General features: G+C 57.3%; 1 protein-coding gene across 1 annotated transcript; it reads right to left on the reverse strand.

The window, feature by feature from the left end:
• Positions 1-587: 587 nt before the first annotated feature.
• On the reverse strand, positions 588-23,508 carry DNMT3B (DNA methyltransferase 3 beta). Its single transcript, XM_054644204.2, has 20 exons — positions 22,879-23,508; positions 19,508-19,584; positions 18,826-19,082; positions 15,164-15,290; positions 14,406-14,509; positions 12,576-12,764; positions 11,314-11,472; positions 10,433-10,540; positions 9,649-9,790; positions 9,174-9,302; positions 8,722-8,766; positions 8,289-8,368; positions 7,941-8,053; positions 7,379-7,562; positions 7,054-7,138; positions 6,338-6,576; positions 6,101-6,191; positions 5,363-5,511; positions 4,645-4,730; positions 588-3,524 (listed from the first exon to the last, which is right to left on the reverse strand). The coding sequence occupies exons 3-20, from the start codon at positions 18,928-18,930 to the stop codon at positions 3,383-3,385; spliced, it is 2,277 nt and encodes a 758-aa protein (XP_054500179.1). The 5' UTR covers positions 18,931-19,082; positions 19,508-19,584; positions 22,879-23,508; the 3' UTR covers positions 588-3,382.

The following is a 23,508-nucleotide window of genomic DNA, read 5'->3' on the forward strand; positions in this document are numbered from 1 at the left end:
GTTGTCAGGGGGCGGAGCGAGCTGCTGCGTTGCTATGGAGATGCCGCGCCCACTCCGCCCTACGGCTCGCCTGCCATTGGCCGAGGCCGCTGGCCCCGCCCACAGCGGGGGTCCCGCGTGCCCGAGGGTCGCGCCCGGCTCGGGTCTGAGGGTGCGACGGATCCGCCGCGGCCGCGAGCGCCGGGACGGCCGGACCCGGGACACCCCGGCACTGCCCGGCCCTGAACCCCCGGCACTACCCCGCCCGGGACACCCCGGCACTGCCCGGCCCTGAACCCCCGGCACTGCCCCGCCCGGGAGCCCCGGCACTGCCCGGCCCGGGAACCCCCGGCACTGCCCGGCCCCAAACTCCCAGCGCAGCCCGGCCCCGGACCCAGCGGCACAAACCGACCCCAAACCAGCGGCAGAGCCCAGCATGGCTCCAGCTCTCCTGCCACACCAGCCCCGGCCACCTTGGTGTCACTGGTGTCACCTCAGCGGCAGCAGGAGAGGGGCAGCTCAGGTCCCTGGCTGTGCCCATCTTCCCACTGTGAACCCCCTTTATTTCCCCCAATAAGACTGTCCAGCCATACAGAAATACTCGTTTTTAATCAGACTTGATAAATGGTAAACTGTCGACATTTTTTTCCCACATGGAAACCAGTGAAATCATGTGGACAAGGCAGAGTTGTGAGTTTCCACACTCCAGGATACAAAAACTGTGAAATGTGTTTAAAATGATACATTTCTCTTATTTTTAAAAGATTTTATAAAAACGCGCAGCATGTTCGACATTAGAAATCCTTACCCTAAAAAAATAGCACCAGGGAGAGTTAAAAACCTTTAAAAAGTATTTAAAAGGAATTTCTGAGATCCCCCTCCCTTAACATTTTATAAGCTCAAAATAAAAGGCAGCTCTTACAGGGAAAAACATTTCAAGGAAGACTTGTCTACTGCAATTCTCATCAAGAGAGCTTAATGCCAAGACAATTCTCATTCCTCTTTTATCTTTGTTTACTTTCCCCAAGTCCTTTTTTCCCCTCATCTATTTGTTTTCCTTTTGATCAGATAGGAAAGGATGTGAGATCTGAAGTATGTAAGATCAGGGATGCCATGGAGTGGAGGGCGCGTGTTGGCCCAGTCTGGAAGAATCAGGCCCATCAGAGCAGAGGATGGCTGTCACCCTGAGCCCCTGCACTGATGGTTGTTTGCCCTCATGCCCCATGCTGGGCTCCAAACGGGGACTGCAAGGACCTGGGATGAGGAATTAGTGTTGTGGCTGGGGTCCAGCTGGACACAAGGACCACAGATTGGCAAAGAGTCCAAAAGCAGCTGGTGCAGTGTTGGCAGTGCCAAGGCTTCCCAAACACCTCCAGCACGCACCAAACCCGCCCTGCCATCTTCCCAGTCTGGGGGCTGGTGGCAAGAGGGTGCACCGTGTCCCCAAGCACTTGTCAAGCACTGGAGGTGCCAGCAGTGACTTGGACCAGCCTGCTTGGCTTTCCTCAGAATTTTTTTAACTAAAGCATATGGCTTGAACAAGTCACCGAGAATGAAACCCCAAGGAGTTCTCTCATTCCAGCTTAAAACAGGGGAAAAAAAGCCTTTAAACTACCTGGGCTTCCCTTGCTGTTCCCTTGCTTCCCAAGCACAGCCTTAGATTGGAGACCAAGAGAAGTTGGTTCTCAGAGCTGGGATGGAAAACTGCACACAAGGGTGGAAAATGGGTGGCTGCTGTCCTCCACCACAAGGACAGGGGTGCCAGAGAGGTAGAAGGAGCTGGGAGAGAATTTCTTCCCAGTGATGCTGTACAGCACCCTGCAGGAGAGAAGGCAGCCTGGCATTGCTTGGGTGGAGGGTTGGCCCACGGTTTGAACCTGAATCATTTTGGGAAGGCTCTTCCAGAGACAGGTGGCAGGTGAACAGCAGAGGTAGGGGAAGATAGAGGGACCAAGGGGGGAGTGGTTTCAGTGCATTGAAATGTGCATTGGAATTCAGAATCCCCAGAGATGCCTGCTGGAACAGCCTGGTGGCTACAGGAAACCTGGCAGAAATGGCCATGGGCACCTGCTGGTCCACAGGCTCAGCGTGCCCAGGACTTCATGGAAAGCATGATAATCACTCTAGCAAAGATGGGGAGTAGAGGAAGGCAATCAAAAGCGAATCAGCGGTGGCCACAGGAGCTCCCAGTTTGGGGGTACAGCCCCTGGAGCCCCCGGGGTGCTGCCAGGCTGGGGCTGGGCACACAATCCCACCTGTGTGCACAGGGATGGGAGGAGAGTACAGCCCCAGAGCTCCCAGCAGTGGCAGCGCTTTCCTGCCTCACTGTCCTGTTCCCTGGGCACAGCATGAGATGGGCACAGGCAAGAGCAGTGCTGCACTCCTGGTCCCTGCACTCCATGAGGGTTGGGTGGGATTTTCCCTGGATGGAACGCCCTGCCACCACTGCTTGGGTTCATGACATCCTACGTGACATTTGGGGTGCTGAGATTTGAGGGTGCCACTGACCATTACGCTGTCCTTCCTGCTGACATACCACATTCTTTTGGGAGATGGATGCTCCAGGAATATTTTCCTTTACAGACCCTGGAGCCCAAATCCTCCCTGCTCCAGTTACTGCGTAAGCTTTCAAACCATTCAGCAGGATTTTAAAATGTAAGGAGAGGTTTTAGATGCTTTAAAAATGAAGTAGTGAATATTTGTAAACTACAACCAAACATATAAAACAATATTTCTTTAGTTCTAGCTAGAAAAGTAATTCTATCACCTCACAGTTCAGTTTCAGCTACATTCAGGTCTAGGAATCTCCACATTCTTATGTAATGCCTTAAAGCAGCAATAGACATCATAACAACAAAATTAAATTTTATCAAAAAAAATAAAAACAAAAAAGATTTGGTTTCTTGATCCTGTGTTCAGTGTGTAACCTGAGCAGGGTCCCTTACACCTGCTGCTATGGTTTGGGGGTTTTTGGCAGTTACTTCAAGAGGTTTTGTTTGTTTAGGAAAAGCACCAATTCACTGTAGTTCAGGTTTGCCTGCAGCTCCCCAGCAGCTGCCCGCACACTGGCTGCTCAGCAAGTGGTGACTTCCCAGCTCCAGGCTAAACAGGAATAGTTAATGCTCTGGAGGATGAGACTCCCATCTCATCAGCGATGCATAGAGCTTCGTGTGCTGGGTAATTAAAGCTTCGTGTCCATCATTTCCTACTACGGATCACTGTTAGTCCCTTTACAGAAGTTGCCCTGCCAGGTTCTTTGGTTACAGACATTCCTCGGCTCTCCCAGGCTGCCGTCCCTGGGGAGGGACGGGGCCCTGGCAGCCCGGTGGCCGTGCCCGTCCCTCTCCCGCCACAGCAGCGGTGCTGTGCATCATTACCAGAGAGACGAGGGACGCTCCAATTGCTATTCACAGGCAAAGTAATCCTTGAGTGGGGAGAAGAGGTGCCGGATGACAGGGACGCTCCACGAGCCCCCCAGCAGCTTCTGGCGAGTCCCGCGGCCGATGTTGGAGACATCCGTGTAGGGCAGGGGAAAGCCAAAGATCCTGAGGAGCAGAGGAAGGAGAGGGCAGGTGAGGCAGAGCAGGAATCCCTTTCCCTGGGCAGCCCTGCTCCCAGGCCACCCAAAGACAGTGAGCATCAGGAGTCTCCTCTGGGGAGGGGATTCAGCTCTCCAGCCCCACACAACCCAAGCAGTTCAGGATGGGGCTTCCCACCATCCCCAGTGCCCTGCACCTTGTAGGATTTCCTGGCGAGGCTCCTGTGCCTGGGCATCCAGCCTGCCTCTGCTCAGTAGCACCTCTGCAAGCATTGCCCCAGGGCTACTTCATGGAGATAGGACTGAGTAGCTCTGAGTCATGGGCTGGGCACTTCCCTTACAATCAGACAGATGAAAGTCCAACAGCCATTTCACATGACAAAGGCTTGGAATTGTTATTTTACTTACAAATGCCTTTAGCTCAGTGTTAACTCCAACAAATGCTGGCAATTTAAATATAAGCAAGCAAAAGTATTTAACCCCAGCCTTGTGTTTGCTGGCCAGAAGCATCCACAGTGCAAAACCTTTAGGTTCTGTCACACATACTTGGTGTAATGGGCTGCTTGTAATTGGATTTATCTGCTCCCAGTCCTTCTGCTGTGTTTTGCCATGAATTCAGGGTGTGAAGCAAGGAGCAGGGTGCACTCATGCTTTGCCACAGCAGCTGCTGGCTGTGGTGTGAGCTCCCCCACACCACCCACCACAGCCACAGCAGCCACTCAGTTCCTTCCATAAACCCATAACCATGGCACTGTCTGGGGCACAGGGCTGCCATACAGCACCCCACATCAGCCTGGGCCTGACCCCAAAGGCAGTCCACATGTGCATCCCCAGCCAGACCCACCAGAGCATCCTGAGCAAGCCCCATCACTCCTCCCTCCAAAACCCTCAGGGCCAGGGCAGGGGATGCTGCTACACTTCTCCCCCGCGGTCTCATCATTGCTTATAGTAAGAGCATTAATTATCATGTGCACATTGCTGAAGGGAAGCTGCCCCATGTGGGAGCTGTGGCTTCTTGCTCCCAGGAGCTGGGCTTAGAGCCAGGGAGACAAAAAAACCCAAATGGGCACTACAAAACAAACCAAAACTAACGTGAGAGATCCAAGGACAGCAGACTGACTGATTACCTGTCCATCCCAGGGAGGTTGCCCCAGAAGTAACGAGCTCGGTGGGCAGCTGATATCTTGATTGCATCAATCATAACTGGGTTACACTGCGAGCCAAAAAAGAAGGAGAAAAAAAGTTAGAGGAAATGTTGGCTTGATTCTCTCCTGCATGAACAGCCCTTCCCACTGCACTGCAGGGACTTAAAAGTCATCAGGAAATCCTCAAAATGTTGTAGCTCCCACAAACCCTGTTTCACACCAAAGAAAAGCCTGGGTGGCCACATGAGCTCCCAGGCCACAGCCAGCAGCTATTGACCATCACGGGGTGCTCAGTGCTGGTTCCCATGGACCAGGATCAGCCTTCAACTGTGATTTTACACCAGTGGTCCCTGCTGACCCACAACCCATCCTGGCTACCACAGAGTTAAACCTCCTTCCCAGTCCCTGACCCCCCTCTCCCTAGAAATAACAGACATTGCTGGGAACAGATGCTTTCTGCAATGCTGGCAAAACCCCTCCCCCAGAGGACTTGTGCTTGGGCTTGACCTGATGAAAGCCAGAGGGGAGGATCCAGAGCCAAGACTTAACTTGATTCCTTGGCATGTGCACCACGCAGGGGGTTTTCCTGCATCAGGGCCACAGGAAACCATAGCCAGACCCTCACACCCGGCACACCCTGCACAGCCCAGCAAATGTCACCTGCTCCAAGGCCTTTCCCACAGCTGTCAGCAATCCCTACCTCCAGAAACCGGGAAATATCCCTCTTGTCGTTGATCCTCATGGCCACCACGTTCTCAAACATCCAGAAGAAGGGCCGCTCCTCGCCTGCCTTGGGACGGGCGTAGTTGAGCAGGTGGTAGAACTCGAAGAACAGCCTCCCAGTTCCTTCTGTGGGGAAAGAGCCGAGCAGCAGGTTGGTGTGACGGTGTTTACAGGGGTCTCAGGATGAGGGAAGAGACAAGAATGTTGACTCCACGTTTCAGAAGGCTTGATTTATTATTTTATGATATATATTATATTAAAACTATACTAAAAGAATAGAAGAAAGGATTTCATCAGAAGGCTAGCTAAGAATAGAAAAGGAATGATAACAAAGGCTTGTGACTGACCGAGACAGTCTGGACAGCTGGACTGTAATTGGCCATTAATTAGAAACAACTACTACAACTACAACAATCACAGATCTACCTGTTGCATTCTACAGCAGCAGATAATCATTGTTTACATTTTGTTCTTGAGGCCTCTCAGCTTCTCAGAAGAAAAAATCTTAAGGAAAGGATTTTTCATAAAACATGTCTGTGACAGGTTGGCAGCAGCTGGGGCTCTGGGGATGGGGGGGCCTGGCTGCCCTCCCCAAGATGGGTATGGAAGCAGCCCATCACCAATACAGCCCAGGGCTGAACCACCACCCATAAAGTGGCTCCACGGCCCAGGACCATCCCAAGGTATGCAGCCCAGCAGAGCAAAGCAGCCTTACCAAACAGAGCCTTCCTGGTTGGATTGACAAGGGAGACATCATCACAGGGGCTTCCACCAATGACCAGGTCAAAAGGACCCCACTCCTCAATCTACAGAGAACAGACAGCCCAGACTGTTAGGGAATGCCACAGAAATGGGTCTCTCCTCCCCATGGGGCAGGGCACAAACTTGTTCCAGTGAGACCCATGCCCCCACGGTGCCCTGTCCCTCAGGCTGCCACAGCAGCAGAGCTCACATTTCTCTTGGTTATGTTCCTGACATCGTGCACGTAGGTGATGTTGCCCTCGGGCCGCACTTTGCCCGCGGCTATGGGGTTCTCACAGATCTCTGAGGCAATGTACTTCTCCACCTGGATGCCCAAGTCCTTCAGCACCGTGTACCCTGCCAACGGACAGAGGTCTGAGGTGGCACTGCTCTCTTTAGCCTCCAAGTCTCCCTCGTCAGCACCGCTCGATGAGGCTGCTCCTGGATGTCCTATGTGGGTGTAGTCAAACAGCACTTCAGGGTGAGTCAACTTTTATTTGACCCATTCCTCCAGGCAGGTTTGCTCCCAGAAAGGCGAATGCCAGAGCTGAGTGAACTGAGCCAAACCAGTTGCCCTCAGGCACTTCAGCATACAGGTTACTGGTGTCCCCACAGCTCTGGCTTCTCAAGGGAACCAGCCACCCCAGATCACACTTGGCACAGCAGGAACACCTCTGTGAGGGGCCCACACATGCCCTCCCCTCCATCCCTTCCCTTTCCATGCCCTCCCTCCATCCCTCCTTTCCTCCACAACCCTCTCCAGCAAGAAAGGGAAACCCTGCCCTCATCCCTTTTCTGATGGGGATCTCCCTGTTTTCACCCCCTCCTCCCCACCATGCTTTTAGAGAGAGGTTTGAGCCCACAGAATGATTCATCCCCAATGCCCAGTGCTAAGAGCTGCCCAGCAGTGCTTCCCTACTGCCTCACCTGTTGTCACCCCATCGAACAACGAGAGCACTCGAATTGGCCTCCTCTTCGCTGGAGGAACTGTTGGGTAGATTTTGGGTGCAGCCTGCAATGGAGACAGCCATGAAGCCCCAGCCCTGGGAGTGCTGCATTGTCCCATTAGGCTCTGAATGCAGCACCTCCACCTTCAGGAGAGCATCTGCAGGACCAAGAGCCTGGCACCCTTGGAAAGGCTGGGTGAACAAGACCGAGGCAGAGGGAAGAGGAAATCCAGGTAGCTCACCCTGCCCTCAGTGACCCTCTTCCCCACATCCCAGCACATGAGCTCCCTGCCCCCAGCCCTTACATATTCCTGTCCCTTGTCACTGGTGAAGAAGTCCTGCAGGCGCGTGTTCCAGTCCTGCCGGCGCTGCAGCACGCCGCGGCTCTGCTGGGGCTGGCACATGTAGCAGTTCCAGGGCTCCTGCTCTTTCACTCTGGCTGACGTCCCTCGCCCCACCAGCACGTCTAGGCACTCCACACAGAAGCACCTGCCCGAACCACAACAGCTTGTGCTTGTCACCCCAGCAATCCCTTTGGGTCACCACAGCTTCTCCTGGAGCCTCCCCTGCCACGGACCAGAGCCCCCACCATTCTACAGGATATTTTTCCAGGCAGTACCCTGGTTTTTAGGGCTGCTACCACAAGCTGGTGACCAAGGCATGGGTAAGTCTCCTGCCAACCTCCACAGAGCTTATTCAGGTGATACCTGGCTCAGTAAGGGCAAGTAGGCTGTGTCACAATATGCTGCATGGCAGCCAACTGGAGAGAAGCAAGCTCCTGCCCAGGCTCATGGAGGACTCTGCTTCCTGCAGCTCGCTGGGAATGATGCCAGGCCCTCAGCCCAGGAGCAGAGACATGGGGCTCACCTGCAGCAGCTGGCATTGCTGCAGAGCAGCAGCTCCTTGCCTGCACAGCAGACGGTGCAGTAGGACTGGTACCCATCTTCATCATACATGTAGAAGTACTCCAGGAATCTATCCTAGCAAAAGGACATCAGGAGCAGGGAAGGACAGAGGATCAGGAGCCGTGCTTAGACAATGGAAAACACAGTTTTGCTCCATTCTCAGTACACGCCGAGATTTTGGAGGTGCAATCCTCAGTGTTTCAAGGTGGTGAGGACACACTGAGGGACAGCCCCTCAGTATGGGGGACAAAGCATGGCCAGCCCCATCCTCTCCCAGGCTCCCACTCAGCCCCAGCACAGCAGCACTTACCCTGCATGTCTGGCAGAGGCCCCCCTTGAACAGTGGGTGGAAGGTGGCCGGGTTCCTCCTCCCACAGGACAAACAGCTGTCTGTGGGACAGAGAGAGCTGCACTCACCCAGGGCAGGGGGCACCCAGGGCAGGGCCCCCTTACACCCCACCACAGGCTACAGAGGCTGGAGGCATGTCTGGATAAAGCCTGCCCTCAGGAATACACCCAAATGGGGCCTGTCCTTGGAACTGCATCCAGATGTGGCTGTGGCACCCATGCAGGACCTGCTCAGCACCCCGTCCCTCCCTGAGCATCTCGTTCCCCTGAGCACCCTGTCCCCCTCAGCACTCCCCCCCCTCCTACATGGTGCATTTGAAAAGGGACCCACGACCCTTGCTGGGCACCCCCAGCACCTCACACCTCTTTCAAGGAAAGGCAGGGCCAGTGTTTACCTTCCAGCTTCCCGCCGTTGTTCGTAACGTCAGAAACCATTTGCTCTTTATAAATTTGAAAAGAAAAAGAAAAAAAAAAGACATATCATTCCTTGTGTAACAAGCTTTAAATGCACTCTTCTTACAGGTGCCTTATTTCTCGCATTAGAACTACTCCAGCTTTGCTGAGAGACTTTGGTGCAAAGCCCCCATCCTTTCACTGATGGAGATATTAGAGCTCATTGTAGCAGCACATGCTCCAAGCTGGTGGGGCCCAGCCCATGTCTTGCAGTTGGGTTTGCTGGTGTCTTGTAAGGCACAAGTCAGCACCCCCAGACCACAAAAGCTTTTGCCTTCAGAAACCAGGCTCATGGCTCCTGGGAAGAGCCAAGCCCTTTGCCAGAATGGTTTCCCAGCGCTCTTGGGGAGCACAGCCTAGGCCAAGCCACTCCCCAGCTCTCTCTGTTGGTTACCTCGGGTCTGGTCCTCTTCCACACGCTGCTCCTTGCTGCTGTTGCAGGGGTAGGTCTTCAGCCTCTTGGTGGGGGGACACTGTTCAAGGGACACCATCTCCTCTGTCCCATTCCTCAGCACCCCATTCTCTGCAAGGAAAAGGAACCTCCTTAAGGACAAGCCTCCAGCCTCAGGACACCTGCCAAGCCCTGCCAGGTCTCACCCCAGCCACAGCAGGACCCTTCCTGGCCACCCAGGTCCTCACACATGGCACAAGGCTCTGCCAGATGTGATTTCAATGGGGCTTAGAGGGTGCTTTGCTCCAGCTTTTTGCAATGCCACCGAGGGTCCCAGTGAGAAGCCCCAGGATCCCCTTAGGACTGGACTGGCATGGCCACAGCACAGGGTGAGCAGGCTCAGCCAGGGGCAGCCCCCAGTGGCCACTGCCCATGCCAGCCCCCAGCAGCCCCCAGCCAGCTGATGCCACCACCTCACCTGAGCCTTTGGGTGGCCGCAGTCCCTTGAGCCCCAGGGGCTTGAAGCCAGTGATTGCCCAGTCAATCATGGGCTTCAGCTGCTCCTCCAGAGACTCCCTGGGGCCAGTTGTAAACGTCTTCCCCGACCGGCTCCGGGCCACCTGAGGAGGATGGGCAGCAGGGGACAGGGTGACAGGGTGGTTTCTGTCAGGGGAGCAGCCACAGCCTGCCAGGGCCACAGCCCCCGGCCCCCTCCCCACCCAGCACACACACACACACACACAGAGGGCTTAGTGGCCCTGGGATGGTGGCAGCTGTATGGATTCCCACTCTGGGTGTGCCCTTGGCCACAGCCCCGTGCCTCCATCCCTGCAATGAGCCCATCTGTCCTCCACCAGCCCCAATTGAGCCAGAAGCAGGGACAGCCCAGCCAAAGCTCCTGCCCAGATTCTGCTCCATGGCAAGCAGCAACAAGAAAAGGCAGAAGAGGTGCCTGTGGGTCTGCACTTCAAAGGGCATCCTGCACTGACCTGGGACACCTCTGGCCAGCCTGGCACTGCCCTGCTGCCATGATGCTGCCACATCCAAGCCCTCGCAGGGAGTCTGGCCTGGGGTTCTGGAGCAGTGAGACCCTGGAGCAGCCACAGCTACCCCCAAACCCTCAGGATAAGCAGAGCCTGGCCCCACAGCTGCACTTGGAAATAATCTCAGCAGTGAATGGCGGGTTTTACTGCATCCCATCCCACTGGCCCCCCAGCCCAGCTGGTTCAGCTGGCACCTCCTCACCCACCCCTGGTGGTTACCTCCAGAGCGTGGTAAATGGCACGGCGGTAGGACACCAGCTTGTTGAACGTGGAGGAATTGAAATGCTGCCTGAAGGCCATCAGTCCCACCAGTTTGTCTGCAGAAACCTGGGAGAGAGCACCAAGACCTCAGCTGTGAGATGGGAATGCCCTGCTGGGCCATATCCCCCAGCACTGTGCAGTCCCCAGCGGCAAGCACTGTGGCCACAGGAGGAGCCCAGTGGCAGCTTTGCCAAGAGCAGCAGCATGACAAGGACGGGTGGGTTGCACCCTCTGCCGGCACTGCTGGTGTGACACCATCACAGCACTTCCTCCCTCCTGCTGCAGTGTGGGAGGGGTTGGTATCCTCGTTGGATATAGGAAATATCCTCATTGGATATTAGGAAAAGGTTCTTGGCTGGGCACTAGAACACACTCCCCAGGGAAGTGGTCATGGCAGGAGCCTGACAGAGCTCAAGGAGTGTTTGGATGACACTCTTGGGCATAGAGTGGGATTTTAGAGCTGTGCTGTGCAGGGAAGGAGTGCAACTTGAAGATCCTTGTGAGTCCCTTCCAACTCAGGATACGCTGATTCTGTGAGAGGCTCTGAGGGGACATCCCTCCCCAAGCAGGGAGTGACAGGGAAAGATCTGGAGCATGGCCAAAATGCTGGGAAGTAGCCAGGCAGATGTCCCCAAGTCTGGATGCTGTCACCAACCTAACAGTGATTACTTACAGACACCAGAGCCATGAGAACCTGCCAGGGCCTGGCCATGCTTAACACTGGGAGGGGAGGCTGCAGGAGCACATCCACCCCCACAGCCAGCCTCGGGAGTGGGGCAGAAACGTGCAGGGAAGGGTGTTTTGGGCTGGGACAAACCAGAGTCTAAGTTCTCTCTTACCTCAGAGAACTTCCCATCTCCAAACCACTGCACCCAGCGCATGCCCGACACTGCCTGGCGCTTGGCCGTGGCTCTGTGGGACACGACGATCGCAGGCCACCAGGAAAAACCTTTGATCTTCCCCCAGACAAGCTCCCCAATTCCGAACTCCTTCCCATCCTGAAAGCACAACACAACAGATCAGCCAAAACTCCCCATTTTGTCTGGGCAGTTGGGCAGGAGAGCCCTGGAGCGCAGGGGACAGCCCCGGTGTGTCACCATGTGTGTCACGCACATAGAACCTCAGTGCAGTGATCTCCAAAAACTGCAACCCCTCCCTAAAGCACAGGGCCAGGCCACTGCCCCCTGGCAGCACTGCATCCCAGCTCTGATCCATGCTGAAGCTTGGTGGGGAGGCCTGTGTGTGCCAGCCCCATGCTGAGCCCGTGCCTGGCACACAGCTTGGTGCATGCTCCGTCCTGGCACAGCCCACCTGGCACCCTGCCCCCTGCGTGTCCACTCCTGCCTGCCCTGCCAGGGTCTCTGCAAACACACCAGGGTTGTTCCCGGAGTGCCCTCAGCAGGTGAGGCTCCTCCCTGGCACAGGGCAGTCCCTTCACAGGGCTCACAGCTCAGCCTGTGTTGTGTGGCTGCACTCCAGGGAGAGGACACCCACCCACCCTCCTCTTGTTCCTGCTGGGGAGAGCAGGACATGTGGCAGAGCAAAAAAAACAGAAGGAAAAAGGAGCCAAGAATTTTGGTGTGACAGTCACAGGCCATGCTGGGTGCTCTGCACAGCAAGGAACCTCACACGGAGAAAAGTCACTTCTCTGCCTGCAGAGCCCTCCTTCCCAGCTTTGCTCTGCAATTACATACTTAATTATGCAGCAAGATGCAATTGCCCAATTCCTGCAAGTCTGGGGCCCTGCCCTGCGGCCCGCAGGCACCAAATCCTGCTCTGCAGCCCCAGCAGCTTCGGTTCTCTCCAGCATCCCCAACAGAAATGTTTTCTGCACATGCAACTGCCTGTCTGAGCAAGGCACGGCACACTCATGTGTGTCTCGGGGGGCCCACGTGTGGCACCAGTGGCAGCTTGGCAGGGCTGGTCCCCAAAGCATCCAAGCCTGATAGATGGAGACAGCCTGGCACCATCAGGCATGCAGGGAAGGCTGGGTTGGACGAACAGCACTGAGGTTTTCAAGTTTGTTTTGGGACAAGTCACAGAGGCTCATCCTTGCCCCACACCATCGTGGGTGCAGGAGCAGAGCTCAGCCCCTCCATACCTGGTATTCCAGTGCCATGCCCATGTCTCTGCTCTCTGCCTCCTCGGCCCCCAGGTCAGCAGAGCCGTTCTGGCCCTCCTGGGAGCTGCTCCCCGAGAGTGTGCTGCTGCTCTGGGATGAGTCCTGCGAGTCCTCCTCCGTCAGGTCGATGGTCACGGGTGTGGGCACGGCAGAGCGACGCCTGGAGCTCTGCATGGCAGAGGCAGAGGAGGGTGAGTGCAGCAGGGAGAGGGACAGGGAGAGCAGAGACCTGCCCCACATCACCCCCAATCCCCACATCACCCCAGCCCTGCAGTGGGGATCAGAGAGGGGGAGCCAGGGAGTGAGGGCACCACTGCAGCCATGAATAATAGAGAGGAGAGCCCTTAATGGGGACATCTGCAGGAAAACTGCTCTGCTTTTACCTGCCAGACCCAGAGCAAATGGTGCACCACTGCCCCCTCCCATTTTCTTGTCCCAAATCCACCCCAGGGTGCTCAATGCACCCAGTTTATAGCAGGGGCAAAATACAGCACCAACACACCCCTTCACAGGGGAAACTGAGGCACGGGGATGGGCTGCACCATCTCTGAAGACACTTGACCAGGGCACAGCAGCAGTGCAGGGCCCTGGAGGCCAAGGGAAGCCCCAGGGGAGCCCTGGCCCTGCCAGACCCTCACCCTCCCGGGAGTTGGCACTCCCTGAGAGGCTCCACACTGCGTGCTGGGTCCTTGAGCTGCATCTCCTGCTGGGTCCGCCCTGCCTGCAACAGGAGGCACAGGGTGGGCGTCTGCCTGAGCTGCTCTCCCACCCAGCCCTGCCCCAGGGCTGCACCTGCTACCAGAACACCCTGCCACAGCATGGGTGCCCTCCTCACACAGGGACACAGGGACAGCCTGTGCCTCATGGGGCTGAGCACCACAGGCAGTGCCCTGGGGAAGGTGAGAGGAGACAGATGGATGCTGGAGGCACCTTGTGCTGAGCCCCTTTGGGCAACTTTCTGCTCCACAGCATCTCTGCAAGGCTCAGGAGCCCCGTTGGTGCAGCCCACTGCACCCAGCATGGCAAAGAGCCGGAGCCACAGCTGGGAGGATGGGGATGCCAGGAGAAGCACAGACCATGGCAGAGCACCCATCCCAGACATGGACCCACTGACACACCCTGGATGCTCTCACACTCCCATGGGTGCTCTTTCCCACAGCAGCCCTGCAGCAGCACCCAGGGCAGCCTTTCCCTGGTGGTCAGAGTTACAGTCCAGCCCAGACCTGCTGCCTGCACCCAGCACAACAGAGATTCAAAATTAAATGAGATTTTGCAGTGAAGAGCCCCCAAACTAAACAGTGAGAAAGATCAATTTTCACCCACTGGATTTATGGATCTTTCTTTTGGAAGCTGCTTCGTCTCAGGCAGATCTCCAACCTTGGGTGTTAATTCTAACTCAAAACAATAAAGCCAGAAGGCAAAAATGCTTCCAGACCCTGGAGGTTTATCAATCTAATCAACAAAAGACGGTGGGTGAAACTGGGGTCCAGCTCACCCCAACAGTGGGAGGCATGAGATGCTTCAGTGTATTAATACAACCAAGACTTTAAAGAAAATATCAGCATATTTTATTAGGCTGCTGCAACTTGTAATGGGCATTGCTGCATCCCACACCACCCCCTCCTGCTGCTGTATCATGAGAAGCAGGAATTTAAAAATTAAAACATTACACTGTGGGTATTGCATTCATCACTGGACTGTTCCTCTGACACTGAGCACAAGAGAAGCTCAGAGGGAGAGATGAGGATCCTGGCACCAGATGCCACCCAAAAACACAGCCCCCAAAAAGCACCCTAGGTGTTCACTTACCCTCTGCACTGGCAGATCAAGTGGCCAGGCCAGGTCCTTCTTGGAGAGGTCTCCATTGCTGTTCTTCTCCTTCTTCAGGGGCAGCAGCCCCAGGCCCCTGGAATCTGTGCAGACACAAGACAGAGCAGCCTCAGGCTCTGCAAGCCCACCTGTCCTTGCATGCCCCAGCCTCCCACTGCTCCCACATCACAAATTGGAGACACCAAAAGCTCATCTCAGAGAAATGTGGCTGGAGGCAGAGACAAGTGGTGTCCCCAGGGCTCCCACTGTGGCACCACAGCCCCAGATCACCCACCTGTCCCTAAAACTGGGAGGGACTAGCAGCAAGCATGGGGACATTCTTATCTACTCCTTGTTCCTGAAAGAGGCACAAGGAGGCCACATGCCAGCTCTTCTGGGCTTGTCACCAGGTCATTTAAAGCAAGACCTTGTGAACCCAGGAGGTGGGATTTGGGAATACTGACTGGAGAATCCCAGGAGCAGCAATGCAGCCCCTCAGGTCAATGGCACCCCTCAGGCTGGAGGGGCTCCCCTGCTTTCCTCACTCCATGGGGGTCAAACTATTGAGGGGCAGAGCCAGCATGGCAGTGTGGCACCCGTTCCCAACCACAGCATTGCCTGGATGTGCTCCTGGATCACAGAAATCCAGTGGGGTCATGGGGGACTGTGGCCACAGAGCAAGGCCTGGGACAGAGGCTGTGACATCCCCAACCCTGTGCACCCTGGGAGCACTCAGGGCTCAGTGTGGTGACCCTCACCTGGAGTGCTGGGCTTCCCATTTGCCTCCAGGACAACGCCAGAGGCATTGTCCCCGTTGATGAGGATCAGCTTTGCCCTACAGTCTGCCTCATCCTGCCCGTGGCTCTTCTCCTTTTTGATGGTCGCCTGTAGAAGCCAGAAGGGAAAGGAAATTCAGGTGTGCAAGGAAGCCCCAGGGAGGGCAGAGCAGACAGAGTGAGGTCCTTGAGCCAGCTTTAATTTTGTGCCCTTAGCAGAGAGGTTTGACTGGAGATGCATCTAAAGGTCCTGGGAAATAAACAGCACTTGCACATAAATGTAGTGGCCCTAAAGGTCAACCAGCTCCATCTAAAAAAGGTCCCAGATGCAACCCACTTATCCTTAGGGAACACCAGGTTTTGCCCCAACATCTGTAAGCTGGCTCCGAGCTGCTGAGCCCCAGCTCACTCAGACAGACCCTGTCTGGAGGCCACCCTGTAGAAACCAGGGGCCAGCCTACCCCTGGGGCCAGCCCACCCCTGGGCCAGCAGCCTCCTGTATTCCAGCTGCCCAGCACGCCCAGAGGGGGGTGGGCTGTTCCTCAGCAGCAGGACAGGCACAGCCGCCACGGGGGGCAAAGTCCTGGAGCCCGCATTAAACTCTCCCCGAGGGAGAAAACTCCTCCTGCCCCCTGCTCTTGGCCTCAGCTGCCCTGCCCCGGGGTGAAGGGGCAGAGCAGGGGGCTGTGCATGCTGGCAGCCCCTGCCATGGTGTCCCTGCAGAGCTGGGGCTCTGCTGCCTTCCCTTGGGTGCCCTCCCTGGCTCCTGTTTTCCTGAAGTGGAAGCTCCCAGCTCTCCCAGAGGCACCCGGATGCCATGAACTGCTGCCTCACTGCCGGGCTATGGGTCTGTGCTGCAACTTGCCTCTCCAGCAGCACAGTCATTTCAGCAGCACAGTCATTTCAGCAGCACGGAACTCAAGAGCTGAGAAGCTCACAGGGCTTTGCCCACCTACAGCCCTGTTAGGAAGGCAAAGGAACACCCCCCTCAGCCCCAGAGACCCCAGGGAGACCCCAGCTCCAGCCCACCACCCCTTCTGTGTCACTCATGTTCTGCGTCACCTCCAACCACTGCCCTAACAATTGAGATTTCTGCTTTGAAATCATCTGTCAGCACCTCCGACAAACAAAGACCAGTTGGAGTTTGATGTTTTGGACGCAGAGGGCAGAGTTAAAAACCTGGTAATGCTCAAACACAAAGGAAAACAGGTGTCCAGCACCCACCTCCACAGGCAGAAACCTCGGTGCACACACTGCCTCCCCCCTGGACAAAGGGAGGAGGAGAGGAATGGCACCAGACACTGCTAACCCCCCACAGCTGTGTGCAGAAATCCCTGTGCTGCAGCACATCTGCTCCAGACCAGCAAACAATTCCTGGGAGCTGCCCAGACTCGCCGCCTGCCCCCGGCCCAGGCGGATGGTCCCGCATGGCCCCGGATGCTCCACGATGCAGAATCCAGCACGGCACAGCACAGCCAGGTCAGGGCCAGCTCCTCCTGGTCTGCTCCCCCTCCCCAGCCCAAAGTGCTGCAGAGCAGCAGCAGCCATGCCTGGCAGCAATGCTGCCACCAAAACCAGCAAAACTCACCAAAAAGTGAATGTCCCTTGGGAATCCCTACAGGGAGGCTGCTCTCCCAGCATGAGGGTAATCTGAACCAGAGGGTACAAGGAGATGGAGCTGCATGAGGCAGGTAAGATTTAGGGAGGACAGAAGCAGGCAAGGATATCTCCCAGCCCTCCCAAACATCTGCACCCACAAAACTCCACTGAGACTCTCAGATAACCTCTGCATTCATTCCTTTGTCAGGAACCTGAGTCCAGGAAGTTCAAACTTGCACTTCAAAATGGCTTTTCCTTCCTCAGCCCCAGACTGCCTTATGTCCAGCACGCCAGGCAAGGGTGTGCTGTCAGCCCAGCACTGGGGAGGTGAAGGGCTGAGGTGACACAGTGGCCAGGTCTTACCAGGACTGAACACCTGATGCCCCACGCTCAGCTTTGCCACATGCTTAGGGGGCTCCCCCATGGCCTTTATTCCAGTTGTAAAGTGGGGAAAAAAGGGTTATCATCCCTTTGGAAGGAACTGCTTGCTGGCAGAGCAGAGAGCCACAGGTCACAGCTCTGTGGGTCCATTGCATGGGACACAGGCCCTGCCGTGAGCTCAGGCACGTCAGCTCCCTGCTTGGTTCCCTGCTTGGTCCGTGCCCTTCTCCAGCTGCACTGCCCAAGATCACTTGAGGACATTGTCACCATCCTTTGACAGGAAAGGGAACAGCAAACCATGGCATAAACTGCTCATTAAAGTGCCTCTCCCAAAATCCTAAACCTATGCAGCACGACTGCAATTCCCACCCCTTCTCCTGCTGTTTGCACCAAGTGCTGAAGCCACAGGAGCCCATCCTGCTGCCCCACTGGCCACCCAGGGTCCCCTGCAGGAGCCACATCCTTGTGAGCTCACCCCCTCCTGCTGCTCAGGAGGAAGGCTTGGTTCTTTGTCCTCGCCTCCCCTCGCAAAAACACACCAGCATTACACTCAGGGCATTAATAATCAGAAACAGAGCACTGCCCTCACATGGGCTGGCTCAGGGGAGACCAACCCTGCAGTGTTTGCATTGCCCAGCGCCCTGCAAACACACCCGGGGCTCCATAGTCATGCACTCCATGTACAGAGGAGAATCCATGAGGAGGCAAATAATGCACAATTCCAGCTCCATGGCCGAAAGCTCCCCCAGAGCCCGGCACCAGCGGCGGCCCCGGCACTGCCTGGTGACCAGGACGTGCCCTGCAGCCAAATCCCACCCGAGAAGACAATGAACCCGCTGACTCCACAGCCCGCCCTCATTTTGCAATACCAGTTTCTTTAAGATTTGCCAAACTGGTTAAAGACCATGCCACAGCATTAACTGCTTAGAGAGAATTCTGGTCCCTGCCTGGCCACGACTGCTGGCCACCCTGGAGCGGACAGAGCAGGCAGAGTGGGCAGGATGGCTGGGCTCACCTGGCAGAGAGGGCAGGGTGGGCAGGGCTCACCTGGCCGGGCCGTGCTCTGGACCGGACCCCTGCCCCTGCTCCCGGGGCTGCTCCTCCAGCCCGGCCCAGGCAGGTTTCAGTTTTCCTTGCTGAGAAAAGAGGCCGCCCTGTTATCAGGTGCATGTCCCCAGGAGGTGGGGAGGTTTCGGACTTTGCCTCCAGACAGGGGCATGCATATCAAAAGGCTGGAGGGAAGCTTTACCCATGGCTGGGATGGAGCCATCGCCCAAGCCCTGTTTGAATAACAAAAAGAAATAAAGGACCCTAATGGCCGGGCTGGCTCTGGGCTGTGGTGCACACTAATGGCCTTTAAGTCTCCCCAAACCGAACATCTCCCTCTAATCCTGGGAAGAAAGGAGTTGCTGGGTTGGCAGTTCCGTAAGAAAGGCGCCGATTTCGCAGATGTGCTCGTTGGGAAGGGCAGGGGGCGAAGGGCAAGCTCCCCCTGCCCGCTTCCTGTGTCTGGCCTCTCTGCTCTCCCGCTCCGGCACTTCCCTCCATTTCCCCCGGTTTCCTCCTGCCCTGCTCCGCTCCCCCCGCAGCCCTCGGCGCCCACCCCGGCTCTCCCCGCTGCCTCGCAGCAAAGCTGGGTTAAAGAAAAGAAACAAAACACGAACCGGCCCCTCCTCTCCCAGCGCAGACCAGGCTGGAGACGTCTCCCGGACAGCCACCATCCCCGCCAACCGCTGCTCCAGCGGCTCCGGGCTCTTTACCATGTTCATCCCGCTGGGATCCCGCCGAGCCCCGCGGCCTGGGGCAGGGGCTGCGGGCAGGGCTGGAGGCTCGGGGGGCTCTGGGGGCTCTGGTGCACAGGTGAGGTCCGCTCAGAGGTGGCCAGGCTTCTGTCCGGAGTCGTCACCGCTTCATTCTCCTCCTGAACAAGAGGACCAAAGATGACAATGACACCTCGCTGTCCCCACGGCTGCCCATCCAGCCCCGTGCAGCCCCAGAGGCGGGACTGGGATACCCGGCCTCACTCCTCAGCTGATTAAAAATTTGGAAACTGAGGCAGGAAAGGAGAGTACTAGTACTGCTCAGGGCAGCACTGTCCAGCCGCTCCCTCCTTGCCCTCCTCTCCCGTTCCGAGGGAGGTCGTCGCAAGACCACCTCTTGCCCCAGGACCACCACTCCCCAAGGGGTCCCCCCGCCGCTCCCCTCTCCCGGCTTCCCGGGACCTGTGCCCCACGCTGGGGCCACGCCGAAGAGCTTCATCCCTTCTTCTCCGCTGATCTCCCCTCCCCGGAGGCTCCCTGCGGGCCCGGCAGGAGGCGGATGCCAGCACAGCCCTCCGGTCGATACCTGCTCCGGCCACCCCGTCCCTCCGGATCGGCCCCGGGGAGGCTTCGCGCCCGAGGCGCCGCCGGGAACCTCTTTTCCTGCCAACAGAGAGGGAAGATGCGCTGTCAGATCCCCGACCGAGAACCGAAAACAAAGGTGTTCGGCCCGGGGCAGCAGCGCCACCGTGTCCCGGTACCCCCGGCAGCTCCGCACGGTGCCCCCGGCCTGGAGGCGGCGCTGCCCGGGACGATGGAGCCGGGCAGGGGGACCCCGGCCCCCCCGAGCCACCCCCGCCCCGCAGCCACCACTCGCCGTACCAGCGAGGGGACCCTCCCGCCGCACTCCTGGCTCAGCCCCGGCCCGGCCCCGCGGGTCGCGGGGGTCCCGCACCGGCCCCGCCGTGACAGTCCCGGGACGCGCCCCCGGGGCTTCCGCGGGAAACTCCCAAAGTTGCAACGGGACCGGAGGGGTGGGCGGGACCAGGGGGACTTAGGGGACCATGCCCGAAGCTGTGGGAGCAACGATCCCTACAACACGCCCCAGAGCCGAGTGCCGGCAACAAGTGGCCGTCGGGCCCACCACCCCCTGCCCCCTGTCCCAGCCCCCGGGGCGAAGCCGCGAGTCCCCGGTTACCGGGCACCGGGGCCGCCAGACCGGCCGGGGCGCTCCCCCCCCCGGCGCTCCGGTGCGCCCGGTGCCGCCTTCCCCTCCCGCCTCATTGTCCCCCGCCACCGCCGCGGACAACAAAGCCGCCCACGAGGATGTGCCACGGCTCCGGCTCGGACCCTCCGGTGCCCCCGGTCCAGCGCTCACCTGCGCCGCGGCGGGACGCGCCGTCCAGCGGGGCCGCGCCGCCGCTCGCCGCTGCCCGCGCCCCGGCCGGCCCCCGACAGCCCCGCGCTCCGATTACATGGCGTTTTAACCCTGCCCGTGCTGGGCAGCCCCTCCTCCTCCTCCTCCTCCTTCGCCGCCCCATGGCGGGGGAGGGGAGCGCGGGGCCCGCAGCACCACCGCACCCGCCGGGCCCCCCAAGCCCATCGGGCGCGCAGCCCTCGGGGTCCCGCATTCCCCCAGGGCCCGCATCCCCCGGGGCGCCACATCCTCCCCGCCGCGACTCCACACCCCCCGGTGCCCCAGTGTGTCCCATCCGCTGCCCCACATCGCCTGGGACCACCGCCTGGCGCCCCACATTCCCCTTGCCCCGGCTCCCCGCATACCCTGCCCGGTGCTCCGCATCACCCCCGCGGGGCTCAGCATCCCTCTCCGGAGGCTCCACATTCCTCCGGTGTCTCACACCCTACCGGGGCTCCCCACCCCCTGGTACCCACCGGCGTCCTGGTATCACCTCTTGTGCCCAGCATCCCCCAGGGTTCATCATTTCTCCGGGGCTCGGCCCTCGGAGCCCCACGCAGCTCAGTCCCCGAGGCAGAGGAGACTCCCTTGGCACCCCAGGGCCGGGCAGAGCCCTCACCCACTGAGCCAGCTCTGCCCACCGGTTTCCAGCAGCACCCACACTGCCCCATGCAGCACAACCCTGCAGACAAAGCCTCACAAGTTTCACATTCAGTTTTTGTTTGTTCTTTCCCTTTCCCGTCCAGAGGCAAGGCACTTGCAGGGCTGTCCCGGGGCCAGGGACACAGCCCGCGCCTCTCCTGCCCCAGACAAAGCATCCGGAGTCCACGTGGGGTATAATCTTCCCTGCTTGCCTGTTATTACTTCAAGATTCAGTAGAAAAGTGTATAACAGTAAGAAAAGTAATATGATTATCCTGGTGTGATAGAAATGAGCTTTCAAGGTCAGGAAGAAATCTTAGTTAGCCAAAGTGTCTGAAATCTGCAGGACCAGCCCCAGGCCCGTACAGCAGGTTCCCCCAAACCACACCTCCATCCCTGCAGAACACAAGCATGAAAAATTTGGCAGCAAATGTAAAAAATGCTCTGCAAGTGAACAGGAGGAGCTGAGAAACCCACTCCGAATAAGCCCCTGGGGATACTAAACATCACCATTCAAACAAACATGCACCACATAAACTAAAGCCAATTCGCAGCTCGGGCGAGTAGATTAAAACAAACAAATAGATTTTACTCCCATTTGTTTTCCCAGATTAAGGAAAGGGAAATGCTTTTGAGAGCTGTGCTTGTGAGAGTTTCCAGGGCACTGTGAGGGTGCAATCAGCCCTTCCAGCATCCACGGGTTCCTCTCCCTTTCTGCGGAAACCTTCCTGCTGCTGTTGGCCTCCCTGACCTGCCATCAATCTCCCGCCAGCCGAAACGCCCTCTTTCCCTCTCTGCCCCTCAGTTATCATTTAATTCAGGAGAGCAAGGCTCTGCAAACTGCTTGTGGGAAAGGTCTGGTACCAGACAAAGCAGCTCTGGCAGACGGTGAGCCAAAGCTTTATCCTTTTCCTGTCTCTGCTACAGACACCACAGAGAGATGCTGGGAGTTTATTTCATAACAATCAAGAGAATGTGTACGTCATTTCATGGGAAACAAGGTGCCTTTACAGAGATTTTATATCCAGGCTCCTGCCACACATTCCAGGCTCTCCTGTTGAGCCTGGGCTGGCATCAGCAGTCTCTGCCAGAAGAGTACCAAAGCAGCTCCTTCACTGTTTCCCACCAGCCCTGTGGTTTCCCAGCATAGACCAGTGATGGGACATGGCTGTGTGGGCAAAGCTCCTCCACTCCAGAGCTGGAGCAGCTGCAAGGAGCAGGCAGCTTGGCCAGGGCTCATGAGAGCAGGGAGGGAGAGCTGGGGGGTCCCTCAGCACCCCTGGGCACAAGCAGCATGTCCTCTGCACGCTGTGCCACAGACACATCCCTGCCCATGATGGAGGAACTCCCATTGGCAGCAAGGCTGGGCTGCCCAGCTTCTGCAAAATGTCATTCCAGCAAGAACCATTCCCTCATCTGGCTGGCTGGCATCTCAAATTCATGGAGCCAGTGACCAACCAGCTGAAGGAGCCATTCCCTGTCACTGTCACACAGTCAGGACTGGCAACATCCATTCACATTGACAGTGAATCCTCATTTTTCACAGGCTTCCCAGCAACCATGCCAGCTCTTCCACACATAACTCCTCGCTCCCAACCCCGAATCCTTCTCTTCACTGAAGGCTGCTCAGCCAGTGCCTTCTCTAAAATACACCTGGGGTATGGCACCAGGCCCAGCTCCTCTCTGTCCACCCAGTTCTCCCACTTCTAATTTCTTCCTAAAATTCACCTTTGTCACCCTTGCCAGGCAAACTAATGCCATCCCCTGCCCAGAGCTCTGCTCTGGCTGCCACCACCTCCCATCTTTTGCTTTGCACCCAAGGGTTTGAGTTGGGACCTACTCCACGTATCACAGCAGCGTTCCTGGAGATCCTCCACAAATAAATAAATGTGCCATTACCTACAGCTGTCAGCAGTGTAACCTTGTCACCTCCGGATCTTGTGGGTCCCAGATTCCACATCCCAGTAACGGCTGAGCACTTGTTTAGTCTTCTTGCAGGCAGGGAGGAGCACCAGCACCATTAAATCAGCTTGGCATGTTGCAAGCTGGGGCTGAGAGCAGGAGGAACTTCTCTTTCCACCGAAGTCGGCAGCGAGGCTCCTGCTGCGTTCAGGCTTTGGGGTTCCCATGTTGATGTACACACAGCTCAGAGGCTCTTTCCCAGCCCACAGTAATGTCATTCTCAATGCACAGCATTCTTCACTGCAAGACCCCATCAGAGCACGTCCCACAGGATGTCTCCTCCTCTTCCATGAGTATCTTCATTGTCTGAGCCCTCACCCCAGCCCTGTGCTGGCCGCCTGCCTCTCCACCAGCTCCACCAGTGCTGCTCCATCACAGCTCTCAGCAGCCAGTCACTCCTCACCACGGCTCCCCAGAGCAGGTCTCCTGTTCCTGGCACCTCTCCTGAGTCTGGGGAGAGCTGTGCCACTCAGCAGGGCTCTGGCTGCTGGAAGCAAGGTCTGTTCCTGTTGTGGGAGAGCCTCATCCTGCTGCCACATGTGGGAATACAGCCCCAGCCTGCCTTAC

This window comes from Agelaius phoeniceus, chromosome 17 (genome assembly GCF_051311805.1).
Source record: "Agelaius phoeniceus isolate bAgePho1 chromosome 17, bAgePho1.hap1, whole genome shotgun sequence".
NCBI lineage: Eukaryota > Metazoa > Chordata > Aves > Passeriformes > Icteridae > Agelaius > Agelaius phoeniceus.

Coding starts and splice junctions, on each gene's coding strand:
- DNMT3B (XM_054644204.2), bottom strand. CDS start 18,930: ATGAACATGGTAAAGAGCCCGGAGCCGCTGGAGCAGCGGTTGGCGGGG. Junction 7,563..7,940: donor AGCAATGCCAGCTGCTGCAG/GTGAGCCCCATG, acceptor TGGTTCGGGCAG/GTGCTTCTGTGTGGAGTGCC. Junction 3,525..4,644: donor AACCTCCCTGGGATGGACAG/GTAATCAGTCAG, acceptor TCTGCTCCTCAG/GATCTTTGGCTTTCCCCTGC.